This window comes from Microcaecilia unicolor, chromosome 10 (assembly GCF_901765095.1).
Source record: "Microcaecilia unicolor chromosome 10, aMicUni1.1, whole genome shotgun sequence".
In the NCBI taxonomy this organism is placed as follows: Eukaryota; Metazoa; Chordata; class Amphibia; order Gymnophiona; family Siphonopidae; genus Microcaecilia; species Microcaecilia unicolor.
The window spans coordinates 192,542,577-192,556,449 of record NC_044040.1 but is presented as its reverse complement, the minus strand read 5'-3'; the positions used below and the strand labels follow the sequence as shown (position 1 = coordinate 192,556,449).

At 43.8% G+C, this 13,873-nt stretch overlaps 1 protein-coding gene across 1 annotated transcript in view; it reads left to right on the top strand.

Moving 5' to 3' along the window:
• Positions 1 to 13,873, top strand: part of SI (sucrase-isomaltase) — a 230,712-nt gene that overhangs the window by 58,874 nt on the left and 157,965 nt on the right. Inside the window, exons 8-11 of the mRNA XM_030216421.1 lie at positions 2,152 to 2,251; positions 5,083 to 5,195; positions 6,836 to 6,961; positions 11,642 to 11,773. Coding sequence (XP_030072281.1) covers positions 2,152 to 2,251; positions 5,083 to 5,195; positions 6,836 to 6,961; positions 11,642 to 11,773 — 471 coding nt within the window. The remainder of the gene's footprint in view (positions 1 to 2,151; positions 2,252 to 5,082; positions 5,196 to 6,835; positions 6,962 to 11,641; positions 11,774 to 13,873) is intronic.

Sequence of the window (13,873 nt, the reverse complement as noted above, 5' to 3'; positions counted from 1 at the left end):
TATTTTACCATAATGCTCGCTAGTAATAATGCACATTATATAATAATGAAATGAAAAGCATATAAAATGCATGCAAAGCACTTCACTATTAGGCAAATCAGATAAGATTCAAGGTTCAATTTATTTGATATACCACTAATAAAAAAATGCTGTTTAAGTGGTGCACAATAAAAATTAACAACAATTAGAAAATATTTAGTTTTAAAAAACAGAAAAAAAATTTTAAGGGAAAAAGGAGGCCTTGGTTACAATAGCTTTAAAAAAATCATAAAATACATCAGGAGGGCAGAAAGATGAACATACAAGACAAGCCTAGATACCCCCACACCCATATGTGTCAATATCCCTAAAGGGGCAAGGAAGTAGCTCAGTGGTCCAGGGAAGTCTTTGAGCAGGAGTGCCTTTTGCAAAATGACACCCCTAGTGGTTGTCTCATGCTACTACCAGTACAGCATGTTTCCTATAGAAGACTACTGCTAGGGGCGCCATTTTGTAAAATGCTCCAGACTGGGCAGGAGCATCTGGACATCGCTCCTGCCTGAAGAACCCCCTAGACCACCAATGAGGTACCTGCTTGCTCCTTTAGGAGTATTGGCATATGTGTGGGGTGGAGGGGGGCTTGGACTTTGTGGGGTGGGAGGAGGAGGGCCGTGGATCTTTTGGGGGTGGAGGGTGGGATCTTTCTTGGGGGGGGGGGGGTGAGCATCAGGTAGGGGGATGTGCATGGGGGGGGGGACCTGAGGTCACAGCAGGGAGCACTGGGACACGACTTGGCAACCTGATGCCCTGGGCTGCTAGAATAGCACTGTTTGCGGGATGGCTTGCAAGCAGCATTAGTCATTTACCATGTTAGTCATAAACCTGCAAGACTGTTATATCACTGGTTCCTGACTACTGCGGTAAATCAAGGTGCAGTAAAAGGCGATTTTTACTGCACCTTGACAACTTCCCCCCTCAGTGAGTTCTGTGGTAAATTAAGCTGTGTGAAAACGCAATTGTTTTTAATTTTTTTTGCAGCTTAGTAACTTCCATCTTTAGTATTTGAAGAGCCATCTCCAAATTTTCCCTCCTTTGCAATGGAAAATTTTGTATGTTATTTTTGTGATGGGAACTTGTATTCAGATTACTAGTTAATGAAGTGATGCAATGCCAAATTATGTAGAGCAGCTCATTAATATTAGGGGTTCCTTACTGAGGTAAATGAGTTGAATTTGACCTTTACTGACATTGTGAATTTAGCAAACAAAAAGAAAAACTGCCAAAATAATCTCTGGTGAATAAACAATCCACAAATCAGTAACACAAATTGTGACTGACCAATCACATCATGGGATCAAAAATATTATATTCATAACTTTTGGAGGGTATCAACAGTATGTTTCAATCTTTCTATTGATGACAAGAAACATGAACAGCCGTTAAAACCATATTCCTCCAAAAAATTCTAATGTCCAAATACACTTAACAAATATGGCATAACATCAACATCATCAATGAATTTTGTTTTTAACCCCAAAACATACCCACCTCCCCAATCCCACCCATCCTTTTGCACTACCCCCCTTACTTATCACAAACAGCAGATCATTAATTACCATTGAAAACAACCACGCCTAGAGTGAAGCAAACTGTTCAACTTGACTATACTAATACATTCTCATGCCTCTCAGCCTATTAGACCATCACACCTCCTCTTCTCAACCCTACAAGAATCAAGTAAGTCATCTTGAGAATCCCCACCCTTCAGCACCTGCACCATTAAAATGAACTGGTTACATAAACAACCTACTACCCTCCAAACTTACCCCCTGCCCCTTCCTCCCCTTATGCCGTGTCATATACTAGGAATTCAAAATTCTGCTGCGTGCCACCGCTGTCAGGGAGTCCCAAAACGGGGACCAAGTGCGACAAAATTCGTCACCTTTAGACGAGGCTAAATCACCCACATCTCTACATTCCAGTGAGAGGGTATCAACAGTATAAAAACATATCAATTCAATAAAAATTTGGGCCACAACAGTCCCTCAATTACTTCTCCAGTGGTTTAGTTTCCTTTCTTGTCTTTGGTATACTCCAGTGCAATGTAAATGTTTTCTAATATAATTTTGGCTGAGCTTACTATGTGCTTTCTTGTTTTTTTTTTTTTAATAGGACATGCATAACTTGTATGGAGCCCAAACTTTTTTCTTGTGCCTAGAAGATAATTCTGGTTCTGCATTTGGTGTTTTCTTATTGAACAGCAATGCAATGGGTGAGAAGGACCTATGTCTATAAATCTTATAGTAACAATGAAACTGTCTTGCTCATTCCTTTGTACTACAAACCATAGGTATAAAAAATGAGAACCATTCTACTTTTAGTAAATTTGCATCTCTTTTATTGGGGGGTGGGGTTGGAAAGGGTTGTACTTTAGATATTAATATCAAATCTTTAGAGATAGTGGGTCATATTGAGCATAGGGATGGGCATTTGCAATGACACTGGAAATAAAATCCCATGTTATTGCAAATGAAAATAAGCAGAAAAAACACAAAAATTAACATTTTTATCATTTGCTAATAATAGTGCATACTCTTTCAAGAAAGTATTATTTGCAAAAAGGGCATCTATTATGCAATGACAAACTATTATGCATATGCACATGGAGTAAAATCTATAATTACTGCATAAAAAATTGGTGCTGAAAAAAACACTTAAGTAGTATTCTATAAGCCACGCCTAAAATTCGGCGTTGCTTATAGAATACACACTTAAGTGGAAAATCGTGTGTAAATTTAGGTGTGACCATCTGCACCAACGAAAATGTGGTGCAAATGTCCGTGCCTAAATTTATGCTCGGAGCACCATTATTCTATAATTATGTGCATAACTCAAATGCCCCCATTCTGCCCCGAAACATCCATGATCCTCCCATGTCCACGCCCCCTTTTTTGGAATATGAGTAAATTTTAGGCATGGATCCTGCACCTAACTTTACACACGATGGTCCCAATTAAATGTAATAAGTGCTAATAATGTCTTGTTAAAAAGCCAATTATCGGCACTAATTGGATTGTTATTCAATTAAATTGCACACGCAAATCAAGAATGTGCCGAAATTTACACAGATAATTTTTGGTGACTTTTACAGAATCAGGGGGATAGTGTACTAGATTCAATAAATTGTGCCCAAAGCGCTATTCAGTAAAGGGTTTGTGCCCTTTACAGAACAGTGCTTAGAGCCAATTCTCATGTCTAACTTTGACACCAGACTTATGTCAGCTGAAACCTGGTGTAATTCTGGAGCCCATCTTAGGTGCAGAAATGGCAGTGTTCTGTAACCATGTGCCCAATTGCTGGGAATGTCCTTAACCTACCCATCCCCCTCCCCCTTTTTGGTGGAATAAGCAAATGTAGGTACAGGTCCTTATAGAATTGTGCTTAGGCACTTGTGTACGCAACTTCAACTTAACTGGCATTAACGCTAAGAATTGATTGTTAGCAGTTCGTTACTGGTTGTCAATAGATGTTCTTTCAAAAATGCCCGCCATGTTTGTATGTTTAATAAACTTCAGTGCTATTGAGTTAAATTTAAACGAATATGATAAAATTAATACGGTAATATATAACTTTGGGACATATGCCATGCGGCAACCTGGTACTACTGCCGGCCCAATGAGGGTACTGGTGGTAATTCCGCCCCAGCGTCTGCTATTTCCACCTTTTAGCGTGGGAGCCCTTCCGCCACCTGAATGGATGGTGGTAAGTGCTCCCCTTGAAATGGTGCATGGCAAGTGTGAAGTTAATGCATAGCTTTTTCATTTTTGGGCCTTTTTACCCACTGCGGTAAAAGAGGCCCTGGCGAATGGCAAAAATGGCTGCTGCCGCTAGTGCAGGGCCCCTTTTACCACAGCTCAGTAAAAGGGCCCATGAGTGAGCTAACATTAAGACTTGTTAGTTATTTTCTTGTTAACCCAAATTATTAGTAACTAGGTGTCAGACCTGTGAGTTCTTGTACCAAGTAGAGCGCTGCCGAGCCCAGTACTCGGACCAGGTTCTGCTTGGCAGCCGGACAACCCCGGGCTTCACCTGTGCTGACCGCTGCTCCCCAGAGGTTGAGCCCCTAGGTGCGGGTGGCCTGCAGAGCTTACGAGATGGAACAGGAAGCGGGGTGATGAATGTGATGGCCAGACAGGCAGCAGGCAAGAGAGTGATCCAGGTACAGGCAGAGTCAGTAGGCAGGCAGCAGGTCCAGAGAGTAATCCGGTACAGGCAAGGTCAAGAGGCAGGCAGAAGGCACAAGAGTAATCCAGGTACAGGCAGAGTCAGTAGGCAGGCAGCAGACACGAGAGTAATCCAGGTACAGGCAAGGTCAGTAGGCAGGCAGCAGACACAAGAGTAATCCAGGTACAGGCAGTCAGTAGGCAGGCAGCAGACATGAGAGTAATCCAGGTACAGGCAGAGACAGTAGGCAGGCAGCAGACACAAGAGTAATCCAGGTACAGGCAGAGTCAGTAATGAAGAACAAAGTAGAGCAGAAGCACACTACTGAGCAAGTAACACCTACCAAAGTAGAAGCCAAAGCAAGGAGTCTAGGGAGAGCTCAGCTGATAAAGTGCTGGCGTCTGACATCAGCAGTGAGAAGGGGCACAGCCATAGGACAAGAGCAGGGGAAGGAGGAACCGGAAGACCAATAGGAGAGAAGCAAGGGAAGCCAGGCAGAGGAAGAGCAGACCCAGGTGGGTGGAAGCAAAGCAATCAAGGAGCCTGAAAGCCAGGCCGAGAGAGAGCAGAGCCAGGTGCATGGAAGCAAATCAATCAAGGAGCCTGCAGCCAAAGAAGAACTACACGCACATGGCTCAGGGCTGTGCCAGTCAAGTGTGCATGTCGACGGGACCCTGCAGAGCCCGAGGACGCCGCTTGCATTGAGGTAGGGGACATAACACTAGGATCTCTGTATAAAATGGAACTTGTGCTAAAACAGCACAAGTTAGTGGTAAAATAGCCCATCCTGATGGTAGCCAACGTTGATAACTATGCCCCTTTGTCATATATTTAATTTTATGTGTTTTTTGACCTGTTCCTTTTCTATCACTTATGTAGAAGTTACTATTCAACCAGCTCCAGCAGTGACCTACAGAATAATTGGAGGAATTCTAGACTTCTATGTCTTCTTAGGAACATCTCCAGAACACGTAATTCAAGAATATTTAACGGTATGTCTACCATAGATCCTGAGTGAAGCACATAGTGGGGCTCTGCACGGCATTTGCAGCACATTTTCGTTGGTACAAATGGCGGGATCTAAATTTATGCATGACCTCTCCACTTAAGAATTAAGGGACCCTTTTTTTTTTTAATTTGCCAGAAGTCTTTATTGATAGTTCAAACAAGTGGGCAAAACATACAACATTGCACTTACAGCATTATTACTCAACACAATCTGAATTACGGGAACCACTGGTTTTAATCTAATTCCTTATTCTATTTCCCAGTTGGTAATTGAGTATTGCTCTCCCAACAGGTGTCTAAATTACTACTTTTATCCAATTGGACCTCAACGCTTCCAAGCTTGACTGGTCTGAAAAAGAGATCACACTTTGCTCAATATTTAAATGAGCGGCCACGCTATTAATGGAGCTAATCTTATCATTGGTCCATTTTCAGAAGGACCCGGTGCTCACCGGTTAATGTAAAAAAAAACCCAAAACCTAGGAGGAAAAAACCATTAACCACGAGCCCTACGTCCATAAATACATCTTACTATTGAGAGAACAATAGTCAACAAACAAATTAATAGAAATCTGTCACCTGTTGACTTTTCTTATGTTGTTAGTATTTTCACTGACTTTCTTATTTTCTTATTTATAGCCACATCAGTCAGCAACACTTATGCAATCTTGATACATCCAATTGTCAATTACATGCACAAAATAGAAAGGGGCACAAGGTTCAACAAAAATGCCTTCCCCACAATCCAAACTAGCGTAGCATTGCTCAATCAAATTTCTTGAGATTTTAAACAACTTGTAACAGTAACGAGTTACCTGCAATTCCAGTCCCCTCCCCCCCCCAACCCCACTCTGTCATCCAGGTAAACAGACTAATAATTTCCCAGACCAAGGCCCTACAATACTCAGACTGTGCAATGTGAAATAAAAGGTTCCCTCGTGGCTTCCCATTTATGTATCTGGTGCCGACGCTCTGCTAAGAGCCGCTCCATTTCACAGATATACCACAGTTTATTAAACCACTTCGCCAATGGAGGCACTGAGTTTTGCTTCCAATGCGCAGCCACCATTACACGGGCCGCACTCATTGCATACCGTACCAAAACAGCATTAGATTTTTAGGGAATTAAAAAATAAACTGGTGCCCAAGGCAGAGATAACCCCAGCCATATCTGTAACCTACAATGTATTGCTCTCCAAAAGGCTTTTACTTTTACACAAGACCACCACGTGTGGCCCATTGTGCCAGCTTCTCCACATCCCCTCTCCAACAAATGCCCGACTGCGCTGGGTAAATGCGCCGGAATCGAGCAGGTGTTAGGTACCAACAAAATATTACTTTAACAGCATTTTCTCTAAGAGGCATATGAAGAGACACCCTCGTCGAGGCCCTTTCCATGGTCCCCCACTCATCTTCCCTCAGCTCCAGTCCAAACTCACGGCTCCAATTCCTCCTATGAAGGGTATACACTGGAGATTTTGAGCAAATCTCACTCAAAAACAGTGTTCATTTTGTACAACATATGTAAAATTCTTTAATCTGACTTTAAGATTTTGGATTACAACTCGAATGGTAATTTAATTAAAATGGATTATTATGGATTTTTTTATGAATTATCTTTCAGCTTATTGGAAGACCAATGATGCCTGCTTATTGGTCCCTGGGATTCCAGATAAGTCGTTGGGGTTACCAGTCTCTGGATGAAGTGAAACAAGTCTTAGAGCGGAACAGGGCAGTTGGGTTGCCATATGTAAGTACCTTAAAACATGTTCTAATTCAGTTTTGCTTACTAGTATGGCCATGAATTTGGCCTTTTTCTATTATCTGAATTTCTGGCCTTGCACTAACGTGCGGCCACTGAGAAAAATGAATATGCGAGATCTATTTAGGAGGCACTAAATGCTCCCAACATTAAGGGACCCTTTTACCACACTGTGATAAAATGTGGCCTTAGCGCATGCTTATTTGGGTCTTTCCCACATACTAAGGCCATTTTTACCACAAAGGTAAAGTGGATCTTTTTCTGTTGTTTGAATTAATGGCCAACCGCTATTTTCCCATTAGTACGTGGCCATTATTATGTAGGCAATAGGCAGTGCTTTTTTTGTGCCGGTACGCAATGGTACGGCGTACCGGCACCTTTTTCTCCTCCTCCCCTCCCCTCCCATTATTTCCAGCGATTCTCCGCCTCTCTCATGCCCTCCCATCGACGTGCAGCGATTTTTCTGTCCCTCCCCTGCCCTCACCTCTCTCATATCCAGCGATTCTTCGTCCCTCAACGTCCTCCTTCACTGCCTGTCAGCCAGTCGGACTCAGAAGCGAACGGTGCAGGCAGCGATTGGCTGGCAGCGTCGTAGTAGCTTCCCTCTGCAAGTCCCGCCTACAACTTCCTGTTTACGCATAGGCGGGACTTGCAGAGGGAAGCTACTACGACGCTGCCAGCCAATCGCTGCCTGCACCGTTCGCTTCTGAGTCCGACTGGCTGACAGGCAGTGAAGGAGGACGTTGAGGGACGAAGAATCGCTGGATATGAGAGAGGTGAGGGCAGGGGAGGGACAGAAAAATCGCTGCACGTCGATGGGAGGGCATGAGAGAGGCGGAGAATCGCTGGAAGTAATGGGAGGGAAGGGCAGGGGAGAGAGAACTGCTGGAAATCAATGGGATGGGAGGGAAGGGCAGGGGAGAGAGAATTGCTGGACATGGGAAGGGAGGGAAGGGCAGGGGAGAGAGAATTGCTGAAAATCAATGGGATGGGAGGGAAGGGCAGGGGAGAGAGAATTGCTGGACATGGGAAGGGAGGGAAGGGCAGGGGAGAGAGAATTGCTGGAAATCAATGGGATGGGAGGGAAGGGCAGGGGAGAGAGAATTGCTGGACATGGGAAGGGAGGGAAGGGCAGGGGAGAGAGAATTGCTGGAAATCAATGGGATGGGAGGGAAGGGCAGGGGAGAGAGAATTGCTGGACATGGGATGGGAGGGAAGGGCAGGGGAGAGAGAATTGCTGGACATGGGAAGGGCAGGGGAGAGAGAATTGGACATGGGATGGGAGGGAAGGGCAGGGGAGAGAGAATTGCTGGAAATCAATGGGATGGGAGGGAAGGGCAGGGGAGAGAGAATTGCTGGACATGGGAAGGGTAGGGGAGAGAGAATTGCTGGACATGGGATGGGAGGGAAGGGCAGGGGAGAGAGAATTGCTGGAAATCAATGGGATGGGAGGGAAGGGCAGGGGAGAGAGAATTGCTGGACATGGGATGGGAGGGAAGGGCAGGGGAGAGAGAATTGCTGGACATGGGAAGGGCAGGGGAGAGAGAATTGGACATGGGATGGGAGGGAAGGGCAGGGGAGAGAGAATTGCTTGAAATCAATGGGATGGGAGGGAAGGGCAGGGGAGAGAGAATTGCTGGAAATCAATGGGATGGGAGGGAAGGGCAAGGGAGAGAGAATTGCTGGACATGGGAAGGGCAGGGGAGAGAGAATTGCTGGACATGGGAAGGGCAGGGGAGAGAGAATTGCTGGACATTGGATGGGCTGGGAGGGAAGGGCAAGGGAGAGAGAATTGCTGGACATGTGAAGGGCAGGGGAGAGAGAATTGCTGGACATGGGATGGGAGGGAAGGGCAGGGGAGAGAGAATTGCTGGACATTGATGGGAGGGCAGGGATGAGATAATTGCTGATCATGGAGGGGAGGGCAGGCAAGATAGAATTGCTGGACATGGAGGGGAGAGAGGAGAATTGCTGGACGGGGAGGGGAGGACAGGGAAGAGAGAATTGCTGGACATGGAGGGGAGAGAGGAGAATCGCTGGACAGGGAAGAGAGAATTGCTGGACATGGATGAGAGGAGAGAGAGGAGAAATGCTAGAAATGGATGGAGAGGAGAGCAGGAGATAGATGAGAATTGCTGGACATGGATGGAGGAGTTGGCTAGGAGAGAGGAGAAATGCTGACTTGGATGGAGGAGAGGGGAGAGAGAATTATTGCTTTATATGGATATAGAGGAGGGAAGAGAGATGAGAAATGCTGGACATGGATGGAGGGGAAGAGAGAGGAGAAGTGCTGGACATGAATGGAGGGGAGGAAAGAAAAAAGAAGATGCGCATGGATGGAGATGAGGGAAAGGGAAGAGGAGAAAAACTGCACATGGATGGAGAAAATAGGCAAAAGCTGGATCCATGTTATACCTCCTCCAGTCAATTCCATGGAGGAGGACCCAGCTTTTACTTATGGATGCAGGGCAACAAAAGAAGAAGAAAGGAGGAAAGTAAAGAAATAAATGGAAAGAAAGCCCTGGAAACGGAGTTAAGAGAACAGATAGAGAGCAGCAGAATCAGAGACTGGGACCAATATGGATAGAAAAACAAAGTCACCAGACAACAAAGGTAGAAAAAATCATTTTATTTTCATTTTAGTGTTTGGAATTTGTCTTATTTTGCACTGGGTATACCGGAGCTGTAAGAGCTTACAGAAATTATTTATAATGAAAAAAAATCACATTATTTTTTCTCCTATACTAGTATAATATTTTCAATGATGTCTGTTTATATGCGCCATGGCTGGTAAAAGGGGTGTGGCTAATGTGGGTGTGGCTATAATAGTGGCGGTGCCATGTGTGGTGACCCCGCCCACAATGAGTACCAGCACCTTTTTTTCTACAAAAAAAGCACTGGCAATAGGGATTCACACGCTAAATTTAGAGGCCAGATACACCCATGTAAAAAGCAGGTCTATCTCTGGCCGCTATAATTTAGCCAGTAAGCCAATAAATATTGGCTGAACCGGCTATGTTTTTAGCGGTAAAAAAAAAAAAGAACTCAGAAATTCAATGTCGGTAGCTGCATACAACCCCAGCACTGAATTTCTGGGGTCATCACCAAGCGCAGGAGTTATCCAGGCTCCCTCCCACGGTCTGAATATCAGCCCCCATGTGCTTAAGGTGCACAAATTGAAAAAATAATACAGAAGACTTCAGTGTGCCCTCGTTAAGCCATATGTCTGGCATTAAACCCGCATTTCCGTGGAGTCTAAATACTGCGCTTAGATTTAGGCGCTGAAATCTGCATGGATTCTATAACACCATGCGTAACCTAATTGGATTAACAAGCTAATGAGTGCTGATAACAGCACTTAAACAATAATGAGCACTAATTGATATTGATCAGAATTTATTTATTTGTTTGTTACATTTGTACCCCGCGCTTTCCCACTCGAGGCAGGTTCAATGTGACTTACATAGTAATAGGGGTTACAAGGTATAGCAGAGAGAGTACAAGCTGTGGTATAACAGAATAATGATGGAGATATGCCGATAGGTGGGTTGGGCAAGTAAGAAAGGGGTAGGAGATGCAGGAGGGGGAAGGTTGAAATGAGCAAGGGATAAGGGGGTGGGAGTATCCGGAGGAGGGAATAGTTTGAGGGATAGCATAGGGAGAGGTGATGGAAGATGTGGTCTAAGTCATAGTCGTTGTCGAGTGATTAGGTGTTGGGTAAAGGGTTTATAAGATTAGGTTAGATCATTTGGGTATGCTTGCTTGAATAGATGGGTTTTCAGTGATTTTCGGAAGGGTAGATAATTGTTTATTGAGCAAATGGATCTGGGTAGGGCATTCCATAGTTGGCTGCCTATGAAGGAGAAGTTGGATGCATAAGAGGTTTTGTACTTGAGACCTTTGCAATTAGGATAGTGTAGGTTGAGGTATGTTCAAGAACATTCAGACCTGTTTCTGGTTGGAAGGTCTATCAGATCGATCATGTAGCTCAGAGATTCTCCATGGATAATCCTGTGAATCAATGTGTGGAGCTTGAAGTTTATTCGTTCTCTGATAGGAAGCCAATGAAGGTTTTTTTTTAGGTGCACAACTCGCTAAGTGTATTCTGTAACTATGTGCGCCGAATTTCTAATGCACAGAGATGAAAGGGGCATGGTTATGGGCGGGGAAATGGGCGTTTCATGGCCATTCCAAAATTTAAGTACCTAGCTATAGAATATGGCCCGGTGCACCTAAATATACATGTTGAGATTTACACCAGGTTTTCGTTGGTGTAAATAGATATGAGCAGATATCGGCGTTGAAATATCAAATAAGCATATTCTATAATTGGTACCTAAATTTAAGTGCTGATTATACAATATGCTTAGTCGGAACTGATTTCAGCGCCAATGTTTTAGGCACCGTATATAGAATTTCCTCCTTTAGGGCTTAAAGTAGCTTAGTAAACAAGGCCCCTATATTTTTGTCAAACAATATACAAAGTAGAGAAAAAAACATTTTTTTATCAGACGTTTGCAACTATTTGTCAATTCTCATTTGCCGTAGTCAATTCTTGTAACTGCATGGAAATAAATAATTATTCTTGGTTTAAGAGGCGATGTTTCAAAATAGAAATTGCTTTGACCATCATTTTATTTTTAATGTCAACATTGTACTGTCTTTCAGGATGTCCAATTCACTGATATCGACTACATGGAAAATAAGAAAGACTTCACAATTGACCTGGTGAAATTTAAAGATCTTCCCGCTTTTGCTGATGATCTTCATGCCATTGGCCAACATTACATAATTATACTTGTAAGTGGCAACACGTTTCCCTTTTTCTTTTTAAGGAGCCCTTTTACTAAACCTAGTGCACCAAAAACACTTTAAACCAGGGATGTAGCCAGAAGTGCATTTTGAGGGGGGAGGGGAAGGTGGACTAAGGGGCCAGGTATTCTCTCCCTTTCCTTCCGCTGCCACTGCAACATTGAGGTATACCTTTGCTGGTGGGAATGCCAAGCCCCTCCAGCCAAAGAGGTCTCCTCCACCTGTGTTGCCACAGCAGCGTTCAAGTCGGTAGTGCACTTCAACCACTGACGTCGGCACTCCTGCACATGCTCAGTTCAGTCATTGAACTGAGCATGCGAGAAAGAGCCAGCATTAGAGGTCGAAGTGCACCTGCTGACAAGTGCTACTCAGACAGCACAGGCTGGGCTCATGGAGAAGACCTGTTCGGCTGGTGGGGCTTGGCATTCCTGCCAGCCATTAAAGCAGAGGGGGGCTGAGCCAAAGGTGAGGAGTCCCCACCCCTTGGCTATGCCAGTGCTTTAAACCATTTTACAATATTTTGCCTGTTAGTGTATACTACCTCACGTTAGGTATTTTTTTTTTTTTTAATATTTTTTCAAGGAGGCTTGCCATGGGCAGAGAATGGGAATGGAAGCGTTAATCAGCTAGCAGGGTTGCATAAGCAGGCTAACTGCTTAACACAGAGTTCTGGGATATAACCGGTTACTTTTGTGATCTTAGAAACGTAAACAGTTAATGTTCCCAAAGCTATCACAGTGACCTGATCATTTTTCTGGTTTGGCATTTTGGGGCATAACAACATAGGGGCCATTTTATTAAGCCGCATAAGCATCTATGCGTGCCTAACATGTGCCAAAATGGACTTACCGCACGACTATCGCGTGGCTCTTGTGGTAATTTCATTTTTGGCTCGATATATGTGTCTGAAAAATATTTTTTATTTTCGGGCACGTGTAACGGACGCGCCCAAGTGGCATTTGACTAGTGTAGGTCATTACTGCCCAGATTCTTTACCGCTAGGTCAATGGCTGGTGGTAAGGTCTCAGACCCAAAATGGATGCACGGCAATTTTGATTTTGCCGCACGTCAAATTTCGGCAAAAAAAGGCCTTTTTTTACAGGAGTGCTAAAAAATGGATCGATGCACACCCAAAACCCACGCCTACACTACCGCAAGCCATTTTTCAGTACACCTTAGTAAAAGGACCCCAAAGTTTTGCTGGTTTGGCACTGAGAGATTGAGGGAGCGACCCCACCCTCCCAATCCTTCCAGTGGGTGCTGCTCCATAGCTGCCGGTCAAAAAAATCCTAAACATGCTTAGACGTAGGTGCAACTCTCAATAGCAATCTTTTAGGACACAGTCATTTCCTCCCCTTTTGAAAAGGGGACCAAAAGACTATGGGGACGATATTCAGACTGCGGGAAGATAAGCATGGATATTCAGTGCTGAATATCTGCCAGTTATACTGTGCAATATAAGTGGCTATCCACTAACCCCCGGATTCTATATAGCACACCTAGAGATCTGTGCTGAAATCCAAGATAATTCTATAACAGTGCGCGTAACTTAATTGGCTTAAGCTAATTACAGTTGATAACAGCTCTTAACAAGCAATAATGAGCACTAATTGGCAATAATTAGAATTTATGCACACAACTCGCTAAGCACATTGTGTAATGCAGTGCACCTAACTTCTAATATGTAGGTAAAAGGAGCCTGGTTATGGGCGGGGAAATGGGCACTTTGTGGGCGTTCCGAAATTTACGCTCGTAGTTATAGACTATGGTCTACTGCACCTAAATCTATGTGCCAGGATTTACGCCACATTTTCGTTGGTGTAAATGGAGGTGCTTAGTTTTAGGTGATCAACTCAGCATATTCTATATACTATGCCATATTTTGTATTATTGTTTGAATATTTTTACTGCTGTAATTGGCTATTGCTTATGTTTGACTTATTCTTGCCTTGAGTGAATTACTTCAAAAGGGTGGTAAATAAATCCTAACAAATAAATAAATAAATACCATGCCTAAAATTAGGTGGTGCTTATAGAATACACTTAATCGGCATTGATTTCCACCCCAAATTTTTAGGCACCATATAT